The sequence below is a fragment of the Saccopteryx bilineata genome, chromosome 1 (genome assembly GCF_036850765.1).
Source record: "Saccopteryx bilineata isolate mSacBil1 chromosome 1, mSacBil1_pri_phased_curated, whole genome shotgun sequence".
Lineage (NCBI taxonomy): Eukaryota > Metazoa > Chordata > Mammalia > Chiroptera > Emballonuridae > Saccopteryx > Saccopteryx bilineata.
The window spans coordinates 392,177,807-392,198,825 of NC_089490.1; the positions used below are offsets into that span (position 1 = coordinate 392,177,807).

The window sequence follows — 21,019 nt, forward strand, 5'->3', positions numbered from 1 at the left end:
GACTTGCTCCCCGGCTGACCCGCAGGGCCCTGCCCAGGCAGAGCAGTGTGGTAAACACCAAGACAGTGAGCACAATACATCAGGGCTAGAGAGACGGCATAAGGACATGGTTTCCAAAGTCAGTTCCCTTTATTAAATGTTTTTTCACAGACCAGAAATACAAAATAAAAAGTAGAAATAGGCCCCAGTTAGGAGCTACAGACCTGACCTCACATGACCCCTGTTGCAGCAACTTGAACAGGACAAGAAATCGCTAGCTCCATGAGGTCGGGAAAGGACGAGGATTTTGAACCCCGCACCGCCCTGCCTCCCACTCAATCTCTCCCAAATTATAAAGAGCCGTCCTTATGAAACAGCAGCCGAGTCAGATGCCTCCCCTGCTGTCCCAGCGAAGTGCATACCCTCAGGAGAGCTTGTTCAGATGGCACAGAATCCAAAGGCTACATTTTATGAGAAACTGGTACAAAAACATGGGTGGGGAGACTGGGGGTGTGACAGGACAAGCCCAAGGAGAGAGAATTTTCCTGTCTACTCATCAGATCCTGATGCCGAGTCTTCTGAGCTGGGGGGAGTGCTGGCTAGTTCCTCTTCTTCAGAGTCCTGAGAACCAAAGGTCACTTAAGGGAAAGGTATAGAATCCTAGCTACCCTCCCAGCCACCTTTCAGTGACAAGTCCCCAGTCCCCCATCCCCGTCCCTGAACTCCAGCACCAGCCTTCAGAACCCCAGAATTCCACCTATCAACCCCCATCCCATCCTTCTTACGGACCAGCCCCAAACCCTGGTCTGGAAACATGAGCCACCTCCACCCGGAACTCAGATGCCTCTCACCCTTCCAGGCCCCAGAGCCCCAAACTCCTGCCTCACCTCGCTCCGCCTTCTCTTCTTCTTGCTCTTGTTCTCTCCTGAAGAGCTCTCATCACTGGACACAAACTCTTTGCTCTTGAAGCTCTCACTGAGCTGCCTTGACGATGACTTGGAAGACGAGCTCCTAGAGGGCGTTGACTTCTTTTCCATCTTCACCTTTACCTTTTTCTTCTTCTTTGACTTGTCCCTACATCAGCAAGAGGAAAGAGGCTGGGCCTTCAGGCTCCCCCACCCCCAAAGCCACATCTCCCCCAGCTTTAGCAGGGCCTTCCTCGGTGCCAGCCACACTGCCATCGCACTCTCCACATCAACAGCCAGCCACGGCAGCCCCACGTGCCTCCAGGAGAAGCATCGTAACTGAATACCCGGGAGACTCAGGGGTCATGTTCTGCTTAAATGCAAACTTATTTGACAGCTCTTGCTTTATCTTTAAAACTCCTATGAATTATGAAGTAGAATAATATGTTTTTTTAATTATACCATACCTTCAAATAAAATTGACCATTGAAGAAAATGGGCCATATTTCTCCAGTGACCAGGAACGTAACCCGTACTTGGGCAACTGCCTGACCCGATTTGAGAAGCACAGCCCTACTGCCGTCAGAGGCTTCGCTATTACCTTTGAACACCCCAATTCTCAACCTGGACCTGCAAAACTACCTGTTGAAAAAGCAGTTCCTGGGCCATCCTGTTCCCGACACTCACCTCTTAGAAGACTCACCCCTGCCCCCTTCATATTCTTTCATGGCTTTTTCATATTCCCTCCTGGCATCCTCAGCCTTGCGATCCCACTCCTGTCTCGCACATGCGCGTGAGCACACACACACACACGCACAGAGAGAGAGAGAGAGAACAGAGAATGAGATCTCTTCCCTGATGCAGGTGAAATCTACACAGAAAAGTTCTACCTAGGCCCCTGCCCCCTCTATCACTTACAAGATTCATCACCCTCATCTCTGTCGGCACTCACCTCTTTCTTCTCTTTGGACATTCCCTTCCAGATCTCGCCTGCCTTCTTGGAGAGATCCGTGATACTAATGCCAGGATGGTCCAACTTGATTTTTTCTCGGCTGGCATTGAGCCACAGCATGTAGGCCGACATGGGCCTCTTGGGGGCATTGGGGTCTCTGCCCTTCTTCACCTGCATAAGGAGGAACTCAAATGCCTTCTGCCATCTATATCCCATAAACCTCTACATTTTCCCAAAGAAATTATTTGGGTCACCTACCTGGAGACAAAAGGAGAAAAAACTGGACAGCATCAAGCTACACTGACAGTCCCTAAGGCACGGACCATGTCTTTCTCCCTCCACCCCAGTGCCAAGCTCACTAGGGGCCCCTTTCTTTGGTATTCTGGAACAAATGAAACCTGTCTCCTAATTCAGACCCTCCCAGAAGCTAATTATTTTCAGGGACAGAGAAAAACATTTCCAATATACTCCTCGAGCCCATCATCACTGGCTACAAAAAGCTGTCCCAGGAGGACAAATCAACAGGCCCCATGAGTGGTAGACAGAGGCAGAAAATGGCCACCTAGCACCCTCCCATTCAGAGAAGAGGCCACACCTCCACAGGCTTCCTGCGGCTCTTGCGATCCTTGGCCATCTTGGCCTTTTTAAGCTGTTTTCGTTTCTTCTCATCCCGGTCACTGTCACCCTCGTTGCTGGAGGAGCTGGCAGAGGCATTGCTATCAAACCTGCCAAGGAGAGTGGGGCTTAGACTCGGGGAGGAAGGACGGCACTCAACGGCCCCGGGAAAGGAAGAAAACGAGTCAAGGACACCGACTGAGAAAGGGGAGTGGGAGGACAACCACACAGCCTCTGCCACTGTCCTCAACTCTGCTTCCTCCCTTCTGCTGAGGTGGTTCGCCATCCCCTCCCCAGACCCAGCCGTGGCAACGGGCTATTTGCTGAATCAATCAGAGCAAATCAAAGGGCCTTCAACTGCTCTCCTCAGACGGAGCCAAGCCCAGGCCCTACTCCATCCCCACGCTCCTGGGGCAGCAACTCTACCTCATCAACAACCCCCAAGTCCACTTCACCACTTCCTTTGAGTTAATCATATTCATCTGCCCTGCAGTCTTTCTGGTAAAGAGGCAGTAAATAGAAAGTGGGGGAAACCAACTCCAGTTGAACCCAGTACATACCCATGTAATTAGCAGGCCTATCTGACACACACAGAACTCCGCAGAAGACAGAACTACCTACCCCCGCACGGCGCTCAGCAGTTTCCAAGGTATGTTCACGAGCCCTACTCACTGACTCGCTGTAAGCATGTGGCAAGCAGAAGCAGTGGACTCCTGTACGTTTTCTTTTTATTCCTGCCCAACATTCATTCTGATCTATTCTGGATTGAGAGAGTCCCAACTTTCTGCCATTCAGGACGGGCTCACCCAGCTCAGGCACTAAGGGTGGACGCACGGCGTAGTCTGGCCCATCAGAGCACGTGCTCAGAACTCAGACTCGGGAGGGCCCTGTGACCACCTCGCTTACTGCTGCCCTCGCAGAAGGGGCACTCCTGGGTGTGAAGCCAGTTGGAGTAAGCCTGCCCAGAGCTGAGGGTCATTTGGCACTGCATGGGGCAAACCTACCTACAGATAAGGAAATCAGAAAAAGAAAGAGATTCCTCATAGCTTCTGAGCACCTTGATCCAGGTGCCTGAAGCCTGTCTTATCCCTGGACTCTCCAGTTGCATGAACTCAAGATTCCCTTTTACGCTCTAGTCCATTTGAGTCACGCTTCTGACACGGTGATCAAAAGCGTTCATCCAATGCAGCTGCACTACCACCTCTGCTCAGGTGGAAAAGCCAAGGCTCAACGCTGACCCGCGGACTCCCAGCAAAGAAGTGGGAGCCCTGGCTCTCAGCCCAGCCTCTGCCCTCTCCACTTTTCTGGCTTTAAAACGTGCCTTGCGCTTACAAAGCCCTTGACCACTTTCAAAGCATTTCCATTCATCGCCTCATCAAAGGTCATTTTTCCACCCTGGGTCAGTAGCTAATGCAGGGACACAAGAAATGTTCAGAAATCCCTGGTCCCTTTAAGCTCACAGGCCACCACCTCACCCCCATGAGGTGGAACGGAAACTCACTCCTCTGCCACGTCCTCCTCCTCTTCACCTGGGTTGAATGACTCATCTGAAAAAGAACACACGACGCATCAGCTTTGCCCCACGGAGAGCCTGCCCCCTTCCCCGGACACCAAGCTCCGGCCCCGGAAAGAGTCTGACGGCCCGCCCAGCCCGGCCCTGCGGAGGCCGGCCCACCCGTCTCTTCTCCCGAGTCATCGCTGCTGTCGTTGGCGTTCTCTTCCCGGATCTTGCCCTCCTCCTTCATCCGCTCCAAGTAGGCATCGTGCTGATCCTCGTCTGAGTCCGCATATTCGTCGTAGCTTGGGTTCATGCCCTAGCCAGGGGCGAGAGAAGTAAGGGCCAGCTCCTGGGGCGCCAGAACCACGGCGCACTCAGAAGCGCTCCCCCATGCCTGTGAGTAAGGTCAGAGCAGCAGCTCCCAGAAGCCCCTGGGGCTGAATCGTCCACACACAGCCAGCGTGCAGGGCCGACGCCCCAAAAGACCGCCTGCCACCTGGGTTAGTCCAAGCCCCTCCCTGCCCCAGCCCCACTGGGGGCTCCGGAAGGCTGCAGAGACTGATCTAAGGGCATGCGGAGGAAACCTGAACCAGGAGGGGGGTCACACGCACCTCTTTTTTCTATAAGGGCAAGAAGAGAAGAGACAGTGAAACGGAAGCTGGAAGACTCCGGCCCCTTCCCCCACCACAGAAAGGTCGGACCGGCTCGCCTCCCCCACGCGGCAGTACCTCTTTCAGTCCCCGGTTTTTGATGTTGAGTTTTTTTGCGTTGACAAAATCGAACAGCTTCCCATACTCCTCCCTGTGAGGGGAGATGCAGTTACTGGGCGTGCGCACCAGCGAGGGGAGGGCTGCACACCGTGTGACACCTGTGGGCAGGGAGGGACTGTGGGGCCTGGAGCTCTTGACCACATCATCCAACTGGACAGCTCAGAGACCCTCAGGGACAGCAGCAAGAGCCTGCCACTAGCCTAGGAAGAGGAACCTGTACAGCTCTCCAGTTCTGAGGAAGGACAAGTAGGGAGGGGTGTGGCCCTAGTTAGCACAGGTGCATCGAGCCGGGGGGGACAAAGGACGGATGGGGGGGGATTTTTCATCTTCTTGCTGGTCTGTATTTCATCCTTCCCAGTTATGAGGATTAAGCGGGAAGGTGACTGTAAAACGCTGAGCTCACAGTGAGCACTCGATAAGCATTAGCTGCTGTGTTCTCAGGCACCAAGCTCATTCCAGGAAAGAGAGAGATAGCATTTCCATCGTGGGGGTAGTGGAGGAGGAGAAGGGCCAGGCCTGAACACAGCTTTTGTAACGTGAAGTACGGAAAGAAAGGAATGGAGGCTTCCAAAGGCCAGTCCTCCAAGGAGAAGAAACAAATCCCAGGGAAGCAAAAGAAAAGTTCTGCTCAAGGCCTGAAGTCAGGAACAAGACACAGGACTGGCGGGGGCCCGGGCCTCCCCGTCGAGGCTGGGTCCGGGGGTGACTGGCAGAAGCTCTCACCTCTCAATGCTGCTGAAGGTGTACTGAGTGCCCTGCTTGGTCTCAATCTCGAAATCAAAGGAACGCGTGGTGGTGGTCCCCCGGGCGAAGTTAACGAAGGAGATCTCGTCGAAGCGGATGTGCACGGGCGGCTTGTGGACATAGATGAAGCCCCGCTCCAGCGGGTAGAGCAGGCCTGAGCTCGCCTTGTAGGAGCAGGTGATGCACTGGGCCCCGGAGTGCCTGGGGGGGAGCCCAGGGGCCCGGTCAGTTCCGACCTCAGCAGCCGGCACAGGGCCCAGGGTACATCTATTAGGAGCAACACGTGCGCTCATGCCCTCAAGTGAGTGACTCTGCTGACGGAGGTGACTGACACCATCAAGACACAACCCAACCAGGCCTTTCTAAGGCGGCGCTCCCACCCCAGGAGGGGTAATGAAGAGCCATGGCCAAGCCCATCCGCGCAGCCCAGGACTCGGGCCTGCAGGCTCACCCTTGGAAGTTGCCCGGGACTGTGATCTTCCGGTTCACCAGTGCCTTCATGACCCGGCTGACCATCTCATAGAGGGACCCGGACATGTTCTTGGTGAGCCGGCCCTCAAAGCGCTTCTCCACCTCTTCCCTACAGACAGAGGAAGATGAGGTCACAGCACTGCTGCCTCCTAATGCACACCCGTCTCCTGCAGGAAGGTGGCTGGACCCGAGTCCAGGGAGCACTCACTCATTCATGTTGAGAGTCAAGGAGATGTCCTCGTCCTTGGAGAAGAGGAGGATCAGGAAGTGGTAACGGGTCTGGCCCTGCTTGATGGGGGGGTCCAGGCTGATCTGGGAAGAGCAGACCAGGCTTAGCACCAGGCGATGCCCCACACGAACTCGCTCATTAACCAAACCCCAGTGAGATCCATCTACCACCGACTCCGGCAGAAACCAGGACAGTCCACCCCCAGGGATTTCTGCTCACCACAAAGAACATCTGGCGCTGGTCCTTGTGGGGCAGCAGGAAGAGGCGCAGCACTGTGGTGTAGGGGATCTTGTAGTCGAAGGTCTTGCCATGCAGGTGCAGAAAGGTGGGGTAGATCCGGATGTCATACCGACCTCGGGGAGTCAGACACTGCAGCTCCCGGAAGATACAGATGGCGTCCCCAGTGGCCTGGATCACATCCGCCTTAGACAGCACGTTCTGCGCAAAGGCCTGCAAGAGCGCACACTGGTCATCGAGCAGCAGGCGCTGTTCCCCAGCCAGCCCGGGCCTGCCGGACACCGCCTGTCCGCAAGGTGACAGGAGACCTCACCTCCACAGGGTCCACGCCGTCCTCCTGGGTGGGAGGCACGTAGAAGCGCACCTCCATGAGCGAGACCTCTGCATCATCGTTCTGATGAAACTCCAGCGTCACCTCGTTCTTGCCTGTGGTGCACTGGGACACGTTGCTGAGGGGGATCTCGAAGACCGGCTGGTCGCCAATGTCAAAGGAGAGCAGTTGTCCTGTGGGGAAAGGGCCATCAAGCTCAAGCTCTCCCCCTCGAGTCTGCATAAACCACGCTGCCACCAGACACAGGTTCCCTGAGCACAGGCTACTTCGTTCACACTGTACCCCCAAGACCAGGCACAGTGCCTGAAACACTGTTGGTTCTCAATAAATCCACAACGAATCACAAACTGAGAGGAACTCAGGGACAGTGATGGAAAGAAAACAAAACGAGTTAAAGGCCGATTCCCATTATCCTACCTTGTCCCCCAATCTCAACATGGCCCAGGACTCACCACCAAACTTCACCGTTCCCCAGTTCCAGCCCTTCACACATAGGTCCTTCTCCATTAACTCAAGACGATAATGAGTTTTGAAGAAATCAGAGAGTTTCTCAAACTCCTGTGGGTGGAGCAGAGAGAGCAATACCCAGTAAACCCTGGTGGTTTTAACACAAACTTGAACATTCTGGGATTATCTATTTCTGAAAAATTGCCCCCATATACCTTTGATCAGAAATCCATGCTGATTAGAATCTCAGCTATAAAACTGTTTAAAAGGATGCTGAAAGAGGCTGTTTCTGGGGACTGGATCTCTGGCAGGGGAAGAGTAAAATAAGGAACTGACAATCTGTGGTTACGGGTCTGTCTTTGTATAAGTATCGCTTTAATGAAAGTGGATATTAAAATGAAATAAAGTCTTTAACTCAAGCAGTTCGAAATGGAAAAACAAGACCCAAACTAAAGCATTGAGCTAAGACTCTGAACCTGAATATAGAGCCAACAAGCAGAAACCAACAAAAAATCAAAATGGTAGAAAATCTACTGGAGTCAAGGCACAAAGATATTCCCAAGACTCTGACACCCAAAGCTAAACACCAACGGCTTACTGGCTTCAACGGCCCTCCTCTACGGAGCCCACACTAGCAACGCAAGGTTATCAGAGGAAGGAGCCCAACGCTCTCTGGAAAATTAAAACTAAACAAGATGGCACCATGAAAGAGGGTTCATGGAACAGAAGACCTCACCGATTCCCGGAAGCCGTCATACTTGTAGACATGGCCATTCTTTGTGAGCAGTTTAAGTCCATGGCCCAGAGCCACGCGGCGCCAGACGCCTTCCGTCAACTCCCCAGCCTGGATGTTGTCCACTTTGCCTGTCTTACTGTTCTTAAAGATGATGCCCTGGCGACTCAACCTCAGCCGACCATCATTCTGTTGGGAGAAATGAGCCCAAATGCATGGGGACGGTACACAGTACTTATGGGGTGCAGTCCCACCCAACACCCACCCATTCTAGCCTGGCCAGATATCAATGCAGAAGCAACAGCTGAAGTGGCGGGGGGCCAGCAAGACGGGACAAGTAGGAAGGAAGTCTAGATTCTAATGTTGGCTCTGGCAGGTCCCCAGTGTCAGGATTTGAGACTGAGTAGCAGGTATGGTCCCTACAAACTCTGAGACCCTGTAACTTCTGTACTCTCTCACAGCGGCCTTCTGTTGGGGAAACTCCGGATAAATGATACTCTCCTTTTCCAAAGTAGCATCATCATCCAAGCAAGCTCCTGTTAATGGATAAGCAGTCTCCTCCCTTCCTCTCTCTCTACAACTGTTAACAACAGTCCGAGCCCTCTTACCATGGAGCCTTTCACCTCCTGATAGATATCGTTGAACTCCAGTGTTTCTGCCATGCTGGCTGCCCCTTCTGGCCTCAGCTGGAGGCTGGGCCCCAACTCCTGGATCACACGGTGAGCAGATGCTCGGCAGGCTGGGAATCTGAATTCAAGAGGGAGCCATGTGAGCACGAAAGACAACACCTCACTCGGCCCGCGGAAGGGGCCAGGTGGCGACCCGCGGCAGTGCCTGGGATGTCTCAGGATCTTCGCTGCCTGGGAGCCTTCGGGCGGGCTCCGCACAACTCGAGGGGCCAGGCTCAGCCCCGGCTAGAAAACCGGGCCTGGAGTAGCGCTTACACCGCAACCAGACACAGACTCTGGGCGCTCCACCGGGCGCCATGGCAACGAGCAGCGGTAACCCAGGGCCTGCCCGGAGCCCGCACTTCGCCGGCGTCCCAGCCCAGCGCAGAGCGCCGGGTTTCCCTCCCAGCGCTCCCACCGCGCCGCGGCCCCCAGACCCGGCTTCCCCTCTGCCCCCTAAAATGGATTCGTCCGCTGCCCGCGGATTCGAACGCGGAACGGTCCATCTCGAGCGTCCCGCGGGGGAGCGGGACTCGACCCTCCTGGGGCACAGGAACGGCGACCACCCACCTCCTCGAACAGCAGCCTCGCGACGGCCCGGCTGCGGGCGGTGGGCGCGCGGAGGGACGCGGGGGAGGGGGGCGGGGACACAGGGGATGGGGGGACACTGGGGAAGCTTTTCCCGCGTGCGCCGCCCAGAGTCCCGCCACCGGAAGCTGCCCCGAATCATAGAGAGGACGGGCTGGCTAGAGGGACGCGAGCTCGGCCCGCCTACGAGGCGGTCACATAGAGCGTCGGTGGCCCTGGAGGACTTTAGGGCAGCCCCGGCGCGTGGCATTAATCTATAAAACGGGAACGCCTAGGGCTCTTCAAAAATGACAGTCTCAGTGAAGAGCTAGGTTCTTAAGAGAAATCGTGCTTTCTTTTAGCGGATTTTTCACAGATTCGTGTGTAACTGTGTTGGATTGATGTGGGTCCCTCTCTTCTGCACAATAGTGGTTTCTGTGGCGTGGAAAGGAGTGCTTGGGCCAAGAAGAAAAATACTAAAAAGAGTTGTGGAGAGAAATGACCCCACACACACACACTGGCTGCGGAGAGAATGTGGGGGTTGGTGTCTTCGTTACTGCCCCGCTCTCCCCTGTCACATGGGAATGGATCCTTTTGGAAATGAGTTCCCTTTCTGCACCCAAAAACCTCCCATCTCTAACCTTGATGTATGGGTTGCCTGGAAGAGGCTGGTGTCAGGTTCAAGTGCTGGTGTCAGATTCATCTTGGAGCCAAAACTGATTTGAAACCGCGTCAGCCTGGGATTGCCAAAGCCATGCCCCATGATTCAGATAAGTAAGGACAGCATCTTGAAAATCAACGGGGGCCAGACCTGGAAGACGTGTTTGAGTTTGTCTGCTCCAGTCTCCTTTTGCAGGTGGGGAAACTGAGGCCCAAACAGGGGCTGCCTAGAGTCTCAGTGAGTTAGCCGTAAAGCTAGAGACTAGAACCCAAACCTTACCCCAGTGCATTTCTTTTTCATAATCACGATGACTCTACATCCTCAGTGATTGATAATGTGTCTGTACGAAGACATGGAGACAGAATATTTAAACTCAAGATTTCTCTGGCAATCTGACTTAAAACAGTTACTCCAGCTTGCTGACTCTATCCTGGGATGAGAGACAGCGGTCATACACTGTTGCACCCTGAACTACTGGCTTTAACCTCTGGGTCATGGCCATTGCAGCTCTAGCAACATACATTCAACTGGGTTCAATAAATGCATGTTGAGTACCAACAGAATTCTAGGTTTTGAAGAAACTAGTGAGCAGGATGGAAACAGTACCAGCCCTCCAGGGGCACGCAATCCAACAAATGATTCAGATAAGTAAACTGACCGGAAAACAAAAACACAACTCCCCCTATACCCCCCCCCAAAAAAAAAAAACGCAATGTGATAATGCTAAAGGTAGAGCTTTGGCCACTGCCACCTCGAGTTAGAAATATGAACTGACTCTTTACTCACCCCCTCCCAGGAGACCAAGAGAACTGCTTGAGGCCCCTCCCCTCGCCCATTCCTTCGAAGGCAACTTGGGAAGGGTGGGGACGCCTGCAGAACTGAGTGGCTTTAGGAAGACAGGAGTGAAGGGGGTACTCAGCTCTATACAGGCAGGCTATTAGATGGCTGGCGGGTGGGGCTTTGCGAGGGGCTTTTAGGAGAGCAGAACGCAGCTGGTGAGCCGGGCTGAAGACGCAGCATAAGAGGACGGAACAGAAATGGTAGACAGAGTGCAGATAAAACATGAGTCTCAGAGGGCCCTCGCCAGCTCGATCCCAGGCAATCAGGAGCCTGGGATTGGAGACCCCACCCCTGCCGTGACATCACAGGGGAGTGGGGTGGAGACGAACAAAAAGGGGTCCCCCGCCCTGGCCTTGGACTCTTGGCAGCCCAGAGTGTCAAGAGCAGAGAGAGCCTGGGCACTGGGCTAGGGTCGCCTGACTTAAAGGAGCAGGCTCCCCACTCCGCAGCCCCTGTGAGCCGCCCCCTCCAGGCCTCCTTGATCCCTGTTTCCCTGTCTGAGGAGCTCCCCCTCCTGAGACCACCACGGGGTCCCTCTGAGCAGCCCCTGAGCACTCTTTCAGCATGAACTGCATGTCAGATTTCTTCACCTACGAGACCACCAAGTCTGTGGTTGTGAAGAGCTGGACCATTGGGATCATCAACCGGGCAGTTCAGTTTCTGATCATCTCCTACTTTGTGGGGTGAGTCTGTGGCCCCTCAGGTCCCGGGAGGGGAGGGCTGCCCCGTGTCCTGCCCCCTCTCCCCCCACGTTGCTGTCCAGTTTCCTAAGCTTCTCCTCTTTGGGGGAAACGGTCTCTTTGGTGGAGCCGTGTCTCAAGAACTGGCCTCTGCTGCTTCCTTGGATCTGGTCCCACGATGAGTTCTTTCCCCCAGTAAATCCTCCAGACTAGGAGAATGGTCCCTGGCCACACACCCCAAGGGGCGTCCTGGCCCCGGCTCTGCTCTCCGCGGGGAGAGGTCCCAGGGGACCGTCGCCACTCTCCCTTCTCTCATCCACACCCCCAGCCAGAGAACAGACAGACCCCCAAACACACGGCTTCCCGTTGACCTCAATTCTCGGGGTTTGCAAGGAGATGAGGGGGACAGAAGGGGACGGACGGCCCTGAAATAAGGGAGGTGGTGACAGGTTGACTGTGGGTGGGAACGAGCGCCTCTGGGGGAGAGGAGAGAACTTGAGGCGCCTTAGCATGAAGGACCCCTTCCTGGCGGCCCGGGGCGAGGCGGGGGACAGCTCCCGGAGGGTCAGCCATGCTGGGGGGCTCGTTCCCTTGTGAGGGAGAAAACGCGGGCACCCATAACACTCAAGAGAAGAATTGCTGAGAAGAAAAGTGGCCTTGCTGAACACGGGGTAGGGTCCCTCCTCAGGAAAGCAAAAATACTCCTCTTTGTCAGGCAGCGTCAGTTCCCTCCTTGTACCTGACTTTGCACCGTACTCCCGTGGGCGATGCCCGAGAGCCAGCGAGATCGAACAGCCCTCTCCGCCCCCACCTGTTAGAGACACCCCACTCACCCACCCACAGACACACACTCACACAGGCGCCCTCGCGACAGACGTCCACACCCGTCCACACAGGCGCACACACACATGCTCAGAAGGCCAGGGAACACAATGGCTGGGGCAGAAACGCAGATTCTGTCCGTCCGTGGTTCTTCCCACACGCTGGTGGGCAGCAGGACGCACAGGCCGGAGCCTCAGGGTTTCCTCCCTGGGGTTCAGGCCCCCCCGTGCCCGCTGGTCTGGGAGACAGTGGTCTGTGTGTGAGAGACAGCTGGCCGCAGACAGCTGCCACGCGTCAAGGCACGCAAGTCCCCAGAGACACCCCGTGCGCGTGCAGGCCGCGCGGGGCGCGTGGGTGCGCGTGGGTGTGCGTGGGTGCGCGTGGAGGGTGGGCAGACACGGCCGGAGGGGCGTGGGCTCCGCGTGCGGGAGGAGAGCCGGCGGGCTCGGGCACGCGGACGTTGTGGACAAGGCTCCACATCCCGTGCTGCCCGCGGGGACATTGGAGAAGGGACCCCAGCTGCGAGGGGGGTTGAATAGCCTCGAAGTTCCCTTCTGCGTCTGAGGCTCTGAGACATGTTAGCAGATGTCCCGTGCCCGCACCTCTGGAGCCTGTCTCACAGTTGGTTCTTAAGGGTCTGCGTTCACACGCACGTGCGACGCGGCGATCGTTTGTGCGTGACCACAAGATGGTCTCTGTTGGTCCAGGTGAGAGCCAGGAGCTGGCTCAGCACATTGCTGGCCCCAGGCAGGGGGTGGATGGAGGGCGAGCAGAGACAGCAGCTCCGGGCGGCCTGCTCACACCCCACGTGCCCTTGTCTGTCCTTCATGGCGGTCCAGCCTGATGCTCGACCCTCGGCGCTGGAGGCTGGCCTGTGGGAGCTGGCAGGAGATGGCGTCCTGGTCTCCAACCCCATCCATCTCCCGCCTGACAGCTCCCCCCCCACCAGCAGCGCCTTCCACTTACATCAGCGCTCTGCCGCCAGCCTCCCGCCCCGGCCTCTGCACAGGAGCCATTAGGACTTCCTGCATCCATTGTCATTCATGTAGCAAAAAGTGATCGAGCCTCTCTTCGTGCCACGATGGTGCTCAGAGGATAGAATGGCGGGCGAAAGCAGACAGGGTCCTCACCCCCGTGGAGCGTACAGGGCACGAGATGCCCTGAATCAAATCACCCCTGCAAACAAATGTGAAATCTCACCTGGGCTCCGGGGTGTGAAGAAGAGGCCCACGGTGCCAGGGGAGCGGCTAGTGTGCAGGTACCGACCCTGCCAGGAGCTCCGAAGGCTCCGGCAGGTGTGGCCTCCAGGCCAGTATCTGAAGGACAAGTAGGAGCGACCCCGGGCCCGGAGAGAGTTCAAGGCAGAGAACCCCAGCTGTGCAAAGGACAGGGGCCGGACTGATGGGGAAAAGAAAAGAAGGTCCCTGTGGCTCGAAGACAGGGAGCCAGGGGCAGGTGGGGTGAGACGGGGAGGGGGGGACAGGCCTGAAGTCAGGGAGCCAGGGGCAGGAGGGGTGAGACGGGGAGGGGGGGACAGGCCTGAAGTCAGGGAGCCAGGGGCAGGAGGGTGAGACGGGGAGGGGGGACAGACCTGAAGTCAGGGAGCCAGGGGCAGGTGGGGTGAGACGGGGAGGGGGGGACAGGCCTGAAGTCAGGGAGCCAGGGGCAGGTGGGGTGAGACGGGGAGGGGGGGACAGGCCTGAAGACAGGGAGCCAGGGGCAGGTGGGTGAGACGGGGAGGGGGGACAGGCCTGAAGTCAGGGAGCCAGGGGCAGGAGGGGTGAGACGGGGAGGGGGGACAGACCTGAAGACAGGGAGCCAGGGGCAGGTGGGGTGAGACGGGGAGGGGGGACAGGCCTGAAGTCAGGGAGCCAGGGGCAGGAGGGTGAGACGGGGAGGGGGGACAGGCCTGAAGTCAGGGAGCCAGGGGCAGGTGGGGTGAGACGGGGAGGGGGGACAGGCCTGAAGACAGGGAGCCAGGGGCAGGTGGGGTGAGACGGGGAGGGGGGGACAGGCCTGAAGTCAGGGAGCCAGGGGCAGGAGGGTGAGACGGGGAGGGGGGACAGGCCTGAAGTCAGGGAGCCAGGGGCAGGAGGGGTGAGACGGGGAGGGGGGGACAGGCCTGAAGTCAGGGAGCCAGGGGCAGGTGGAGTGAGACGGGGAGGGGGGGACAGGCCTGAAGTCAGGGAGCCAGGGGCAGGAGGGTGAGACGGGGAGGGGGGACAGGCCTGAAGTCAGGGAGCCAGGGGCAGGAGGGGTGAGACGGGGAGGGGGGACAGACCTGAAGACAGGGAGCCAGGGGCAGGTGGGATGAGACGGGGAGGGGGGGACAGACCTGAAGACAGGGAGCCAGGGGGCAGGTGGGTGAGACGGGGAGGGGGGACAGGCCTGAAAACAGGGAGCCAGGGGCAGGAGGGGTGAGACGGGGAGGGGGGACAGGCCTGAAGACAGGGAGCCAGGGGCAGGAGGGGTGAGACGGGGAGGGGGGGACAGGCCTGAAGACAGGGAGCCAGGGGCAGGTGGGGTGAGACGGGGAGGGGGGACAGACCTGAAGACAGGGAGCCAGGGGCAGGTGGGTGAGACGGGGAGGGGGGACAGGCCTGAAGTCAGGGAGCCAGGGGCAGGTGGGGTGAGACGGGGAGGGGGGACAGGCCTGAAGACAGGGAGCCAGGGGCAGGAGGGGTGAGACGGGGAGGGGGGGACAGGCCTCGGACCCCTCCGGCCTTTCCTTGGTACAGAATAGGGATGGATGGGGCACCGCTGAAATGTTTCAGTGTGTGTGTGTGAGAGAGAGAGAGAGAGAGAGAGAGAGAGAGATTGACTGAGGGATACGGACAAACACGGTGGCATCTGAGTAGGGAAGACAACTCCGGCTGACACTCTGAGGGCTGGGAATAAATAGGGGAGGATACAGGAAAGTGTGCGCACAGGTGAGCTTCCGATGGAGACAGATGACTGTGGCGAGGCTCCATAGCATTTGAAAGGATTCTAAATTCAGGGACATTGGTACTTGAATCTTTTCCATAGTGTGCCTGCTGGTAGAGCAGAGACACAGCCTCCCCTAGGCCGGTGTGACAGAGGCCAGCCGTGTGTGACAGAGGCCAGCCGTGTCTTCTGTGCACACCCGGCCAGACACCACCTAAACGTACCCCGTGGGCTCTCACCCCACCTCAGCCACCTGTCTGAGGTTGGCACTGCTGCACCACTGGTTTCTTGACCTACCCCAGGTGCAAAGAGGCCAAGATGTACCTGGTGTTTCTCCGCGGTCTTTCCTGGGCCCGGGTGGCAATCCAGTCTCCTCTGGGGGGTGGGACTTCCTAAGAGCCAGTCTCCTTTCTGGATCCTGTGGGCACCTGAGGAAAAAATAGAAGGAGATTCCTGGGGTCTGGGTCCCCGGAAACGCTGGTGATACATTGAGGTTGGATCCTCTAGCGATGAGGGCAGCCCCAGCCCTTTGATGTTCCACCCATGAGAAGGGCCTGGGGCGGCGCGTGGGCCTCCGAGCCCAGCACGGCCCCGTTCTCCCTGTCCCTGCTCTCCCTGTCCCGTCTCCCCCGTCCCGTCTCTCCCTGTCCTGGCTCTCCCTGTCCCGTCTCTCCCTGTCCCGGCTCTCCCTCTCCCGTCTCTCCCTGTCCCGTCTCTCCCTGTCCCGGCTCTCCCTCTCCCGTCTCTCCCTGTCCCGTCTCTCCCTGTCCTGGCTCTCCCTGTCCCGGCTCTCCCTGTCCCGGCTCTCCCTCTCCCGTCTCTCCCTGTCCCGTCTCTCCCTGTCCCGGCTCTCCCTGTCCCGGCTCCCCCTGTCCCGGCTCTCCCTGTCCCGTCTCCCCCTGTCCCGGCTCTCCCTGTCCCGTCTCTCCCTGTCCCGTCTCTCCCTGTCCCGTCTCTCCCTGTCCCGGCTCTCCCTCTCCCGTCTCTCCCTGTCCCGTCTCTCCCTGTCCCGGCTCTCCCTGTCCCGGCTCCCCCTGTCCCGGCTCTCCCTGTCCCGGCTCCCCCTGTCCCGGCTCCCCCTGTCCCGGCTCTCCCTGTCCCGGCTCTCCCTGTCCCGTCTCCCCCTGTCCCGGCTCTCCCTGTCCCGTCTCTCCCTGTCCCGTCTCTCCCTGTCCCGTCTCTCCCTGTCCCGGCTCTCCCTGTCCCGGCTCCCCCTGTCCCGGCTCTCCCTGTCCCGGCTCTCCCTGTCCCGTCTCCCCCTGTCCCGGCTCTCCCTGTCCCGTCTCTCCCTGTCCCGGCTCTCCCTGTCCCGTCTCCCCCTGTCCCGGCTCTCCCTGTCCCGGCTCTCCCTGTCCCGGCTCTCCCTGTCCCGTCTCCCCCTGTCCCGTCTCTCCCTGTCCCGTCTCTCCCTGTCCCGGCTCTCCCTGTCCCGTCTCCCCCTGTCCCGGCTCTCCCTGTCCCGTCTCCCCCTGTCCCGGCTCTCCCTGTCCCGTCTCTCCCTGTCCCGTCTCTCCCTGTCCCGGCTCTCCCTGTCCCGTCTCCCCCTGTCCCGGCTCTCCCTGTCCCGTCTCCCCCTGTCCCGGCTCTCCCTGTCCCGTCTCTCCCTGTCCCGTCTCTCCCTGTCCCGTCTCTCCCTGTCCCGTCTCTCCCTGTCCCGGCTCTCCCTCTCCCGTCTCTCCCTGTCCCGTCTCTCCCTGTCCCGGCTCTCCCTGTCCCGGCTCCCCCTGTCCCGGCTCTCCCTGTCCCGGCTCCCCCTGTCCCGGCTCCCCCTGTCCCGGCTCTCCCTGTCCCGGCTCTCCCTGTCCCGTCTCCCCCTGTCCCGGCTCTCCCTGTCCCGTCTCTCCCTGTCCCGTCTCTCCCTGTCCCGTCTCTCCCTGTCCCGGCTCTCCCTGTCCCGGCTCCCCCTGTCCCGGCTCTCCCTGTCCCGGCTCTCCCTGTCCCGTCTCCCCCTGTCCCGGCTCTCCCTGTCCCGTCTCTCCCTGTCCCGGCTCTCCCTGTCCCGTCTCCCCCTGTCCCGGCTCTCCCTGTCCCGGCTCTCCCTGTCCCGGCTCTCCCTGTCCCGTCTCCCCCTGTCCCGTCTCTCCCTGTCCCGTCTCTCCCTGTCCCGGCTCTCCCTGTCCCGTCTCCCCCTGTCCCGGCTCTCCCTGTCCCGTCTCTCCCTGTCCCGTCTCTCCCTGTCCCGTCTCTCCCTGTCCCGTCTCTCCCTGTCCCGGCTCTCCCTCTCCCGTCTCTCCCTGTCCCGTCTCTCCCTGTCCCGGCTCTCCCTGTCCCGGCTCCCCCTGTCCCGGCTCTCCCTGTCCCGTCTCCCCCTGTCCCGGCTCTCCCTGTCCCGTCTCTCCCTGTCCCGGCTCTCCCTCTCCCGTCTCTCCCTGTCCCGTCTCTCCCTGTCCCGGCTCTCCCTGTCCCGGCTCCCCCTGTCCCGGCTCTCCCTGTCCCGTCTCCCCCTGTCCCGGCTCTCCCTGTCCCGTCTCTCCCTGTCCCGGCTCTCCCTGTCCCGTCTCCCCCTGTCCCGGCTCCCCCTGTCCCGGCTCTCCCTGTCCCGTCTCCCCCTGTCCCGGCTCTCCCTGTCCCGTCTCTCCCTGTCCCGGCTCTCCCTGTCCCGTCTCCCCCTGTCCCGTCTCTCCCTGTCCCGTCTCCCCCTGTCCCGTCTCCCCCTGTCCCGGCTCCCCCTGTCCCGTCTCTCCCTGTCCTGGCTCTCCCTGTCCTGTCTCTCCCTGTCCTGGCTCTCCCTGTCCCGGCTCTCCCTGTCCCGGCTCCCCCTGTCCCGGCTCTCCCTGTCCCGTCTCCCCCTGTCCCGGCTCTCCCTGTCCCGTCTCTCCCTGTCCCGGCTCTCCCTGTCCCGTCTCCCCCTGTCCCGGCTCCCCCTGTCCCGGCTCTCCCTGTCCCGTCTCCCCCTGTCCCGGCTCTCCCTGTCCCGGCTCCCCCTGTCCTGTCTCTCCCTGTCCTGGCTCTCCCTGTCCTGTCTCTCCCTGTCCTGTCTCTCCCTGTCCTGTCTCTCCTCCTGCACACGCCAGTCCGCAAGCTCACCGTTTTCACAGCCGCCCTCTCTGGTTCCTAATATTCAGCCTCACTCCAATCTTAGGGAGAAGCATAATACATAAGCCTTTAAAATGGGCGGTTGCTCTAGTTTAAAGAGAAGGGGTGGCCTGGTCGGTTGGCTTAGTGGATGGAGTATCGGCCCAGCGTGTGGACGTCCTGGGTTCAATCCCCAGTCAGGGCACACAGGAGAAGCGACTGTCTGCTTCTCCTCCCTTCTCTCTCTCTTCCCCTCCCTCAGCCAGTGGCTCAAGTGATGCAAGTGTTGGCATCAGGCACTAAGGATAGCTCAGTTGATTCGAGCATTGGCCCCATACGGGGGTTGCTGGGTGGATCCCGTCGGGGCACTTGCAGGAGTCTGTCTCACTATCTCCCCTCCTCTCACTTAAAAGAGAAAGAGAGAGAGAGAGAGAGAGAGAGAGAAGGGCCGGAATTCTACCTTCTGGGGCCCCCATCCCACCCTCTCAGCCCCAGGTAGCACCCTGGGCACCTGGTCAGCACAGTAAGTGACCATGTGGTGGGAAAACCTGTGGGAACGCCACCTTACAGGTTTCAAGAGAGGAGTGGCTTTGTTCTCGTCTCCCCTCTTCCCTCGCCGCAGCGCATGCCGGGAGGTCCGTGGGACAGGGAGCACCTGGCTAGCAGCCTCACTCTGACACCAGCAGGAGCGAGGTCTGGACAGGTCGCCCAGGTCTCTGAGTCTCAGTCGCTGTGTCTGAACAGTGGGTTTAGGAACGCGTCTGGCAGGGGGCTGTGGCGAGGGGACTTGACCCGTGTCAGTGCCTTGCCTGAGGTGAGTGACTCAGAATCAGATGGTAACTATCATTTTTGCATAGACCCCCACACACACCCCACCTCCCCCTTTCTCTCGGTCCAGTTCACATCTTCTGAGAAACCCCTGTCCCCCCCGGTCCAGTTCACACCTTCCTGAGAGATCCCTGTGCTCCCGGCAGGCACAACACACCCCCTTCACACCGCTCCCTGAGCACCCCCAACTCCCTGCGGGTGGGCAGGAGGAGGCCGGGACCCTGCTTGGGACCCTGCTCGGGTCTCCTTCCTGCACACCCCACCTGCCAAGGAGCTGCCACCCGCCTTCCGCTCTCTAAATAATAAACCAGCAACATGAGAAAAAATAAGTCAGAGTGGCAGAGTCGATGCCAAGAACGAAAGGCTCGGTCCTGCCCCATTACCCGGCCCTGGCCTCCGGGGACGCGCTCGGCTCCTCCGTTCTGGAAGCGAAGCTTCCCCTTATTTTAAGCAGTCCTGATGACGTGCTCGGGCCCCACGGGGCCCCTGGAGCTCTCCCGCTGGTCATTTAACTCAGAGAGAGAATTCTGCTGTGGCCTCAGCGCACCCCCGGGCACAGAAAGGGGCCCTGAAGGAGGAGGACGTGGGGGGGCGGTTACTTGTTCCTCCGCACCCTCGGCCTTCCGTCCTGAGACGCTCCTAAGCTGGGAGACGCTTTCCTCGGTGACAGGCAGGAACCAGCAGGACAAGGACCCGGGACACAGCTGGAGGCCCTGTAATAAAGTAACTGCGAGCAGCTGGCCCGGGTTGGAACCTGCCCGCCAGTTTGGCAAGCCAGCGTGCCACCCTGTGCCTCAGTTTCCTTATTTGTAACATAATGACAACCAGAGAGCCGTGGGATCGGGCCCTAGTTAGCACCCGATGACTCCTTCACGCATGCGGCACTGAGGGTGCTGTGTTGACTAGATGCGAATAATAATCGGAACCCTGCTTCTCATCAGCTAATGTTCCCGGACCTGGAAGACAGGGGGCCGGGTGGCAGGAAACCGTTTCACTAGATCGCGCTCGGAGACGTCTCCGTCCGTGGCTCGGCACACTGAGGTTCCAGGGTGCGCTGCGGCTGTGCTGTCCCCTTGGGTGAGCCTGTGGTAGTGACAACAGCTCTCTCAGCTGGGAGCAGAGAGCTGGGGCCTGAGCCCTCCCTCCCTCCGCTCCACGGGACCCAGGCCACGAGCTGAGAGTGCTCATTTTGGATAGCTTTCTGTAACAGGGAGGTTCCCTTCTCCTCTGCTGGGACCTAAGGTGGCAGACGAGGTTTCTCCGTGAGCCACGCTTCCTTGCGAGCCCTTGGTGCACCCTCTTCCCTTCCAAGGGAGAAAGGAAAAGTGCCGAAGAGATACAGCTCCGGCCCCTTGGACTTCCACGGAGGCGTGCGTTCCTCAGAGTGTTTTACAAGAATGCGAATAGCCCTTAATGGGGCGTTCATCAGGACGTGGCCTGCGGTAAGGCCGCGACAATAGAACAGGTGACAGGTTGGCGCCATCTGCCAGCCCGCCTGGGACTCCATCCTTCCCCTCCCACTCGAGGGAGCATGCAGGAGTCCAGTGCACACGGCAGGCCCTGCGTGAGGATAACCTGAACCCTCTCACGGAATCAGTAGGTGCTTGCAAATGTCTGCCTGTGTTCAGACAACCCTGATGGGCAGTGCCTGTCCCACAAGTGACTGACCCCCAGCGTAGCCCAGGACTGCTCCCCCGCATCTTCCAACATCGGGGGATCCCAGGGGTCATCCAATCCAACATCTCCTTGGGAGGTGGGAGTCAGGCTTCTCCTTGAGACCGCCCAGCCTGTCACCATCACCACCTCCCGTGACAGTCCACAGACCACCCTCGGGGTGAGAACGCTCCTGGGGTTGAGGCCCTGAACAGTCTCCTTACCAAGTCCTCCAGGCAGCCCGCGTGTTGCCCTCAGCGGCTTCCCAGCCAGGACACCCCACCCCCCAGCTTTGTCTTCATTGCCCTACCCCGGCTCCAGTTCCTTCCGCTGGGCTTCCTCTGACGGGGTTCTCCAACCTTGCACCACCCCTGTTAGCATGCCGAAAACGACCCTCACTCAGCATTCCCAAAAGCACGCTCCTAGATGCCACCGGACGTCACCAGCGT

General features: G+C 59.1%; 2 protein-coding genes across 2 annotated transcripts in view; one reads left to right on the plus strand and one right to left on the minus strand.

The window, feature by feature from the left end:
• Window positions 1–110: 110 nt before the first annotated feature.
• SSRP1 (structure specific recognition protein 1) lies at window positions 111–9,227 on the minus strand. The gene is made up of 17 exons (XM_066251540.1): window positions 9,150–9,227; window positions 8,520–8,658; window positions 7,915–8,100; window positions 7,184–7,289; window positions 6,714–6,904; window positions 6,383–6,613; window positions 6,143–6,246; window positions 5,915–6,043; window positions 5,443–5,664; window positions 4,678–4,750; window positions 4,127–4,265; window positions 3,953–3,998; window positions 2,432–2,561; window positions 1,837–2,007; window positions 1,572–1,660; window positions 867–1,053; window positions 111–600 (listed from the first exon to the last, which is right to left on the minus strand). The coding sequence occupies exons 2-17, from the start codon at window positions 8,571–8,573 to the stop codon at window positions 529–531; spliced, it is 2,130 nt and encodes a 709-aa protein (XP_066107637.1). The 5' UTR covers window positions 8,574–8,658; window positions 9,150–9,227; the 3' UTR covers window positions 111–528.
• A 1,733-nt stretch (window positions 9,228–10,960) lies between these two features.
• The window catches only part of P2RX3 (purinergic receptor P2X 3), a 29,509-nt gene continuing 19,450 nt past the window's right edge, over window positions 10,961–21,019 (plus strand). Inside the window, exon 1 of the mRNA XM_066253971.1 lies at window positions 10,961–11,330. Coding sequence (XP_066110068.1) covers window positions 11,212–11,330 — 119 coding nt within the window. The 5' untranslated portion in view covers window positions 10,961–11,211. The remainder of the gene's footprint in view (window positions 11,331–21,019) is intronic.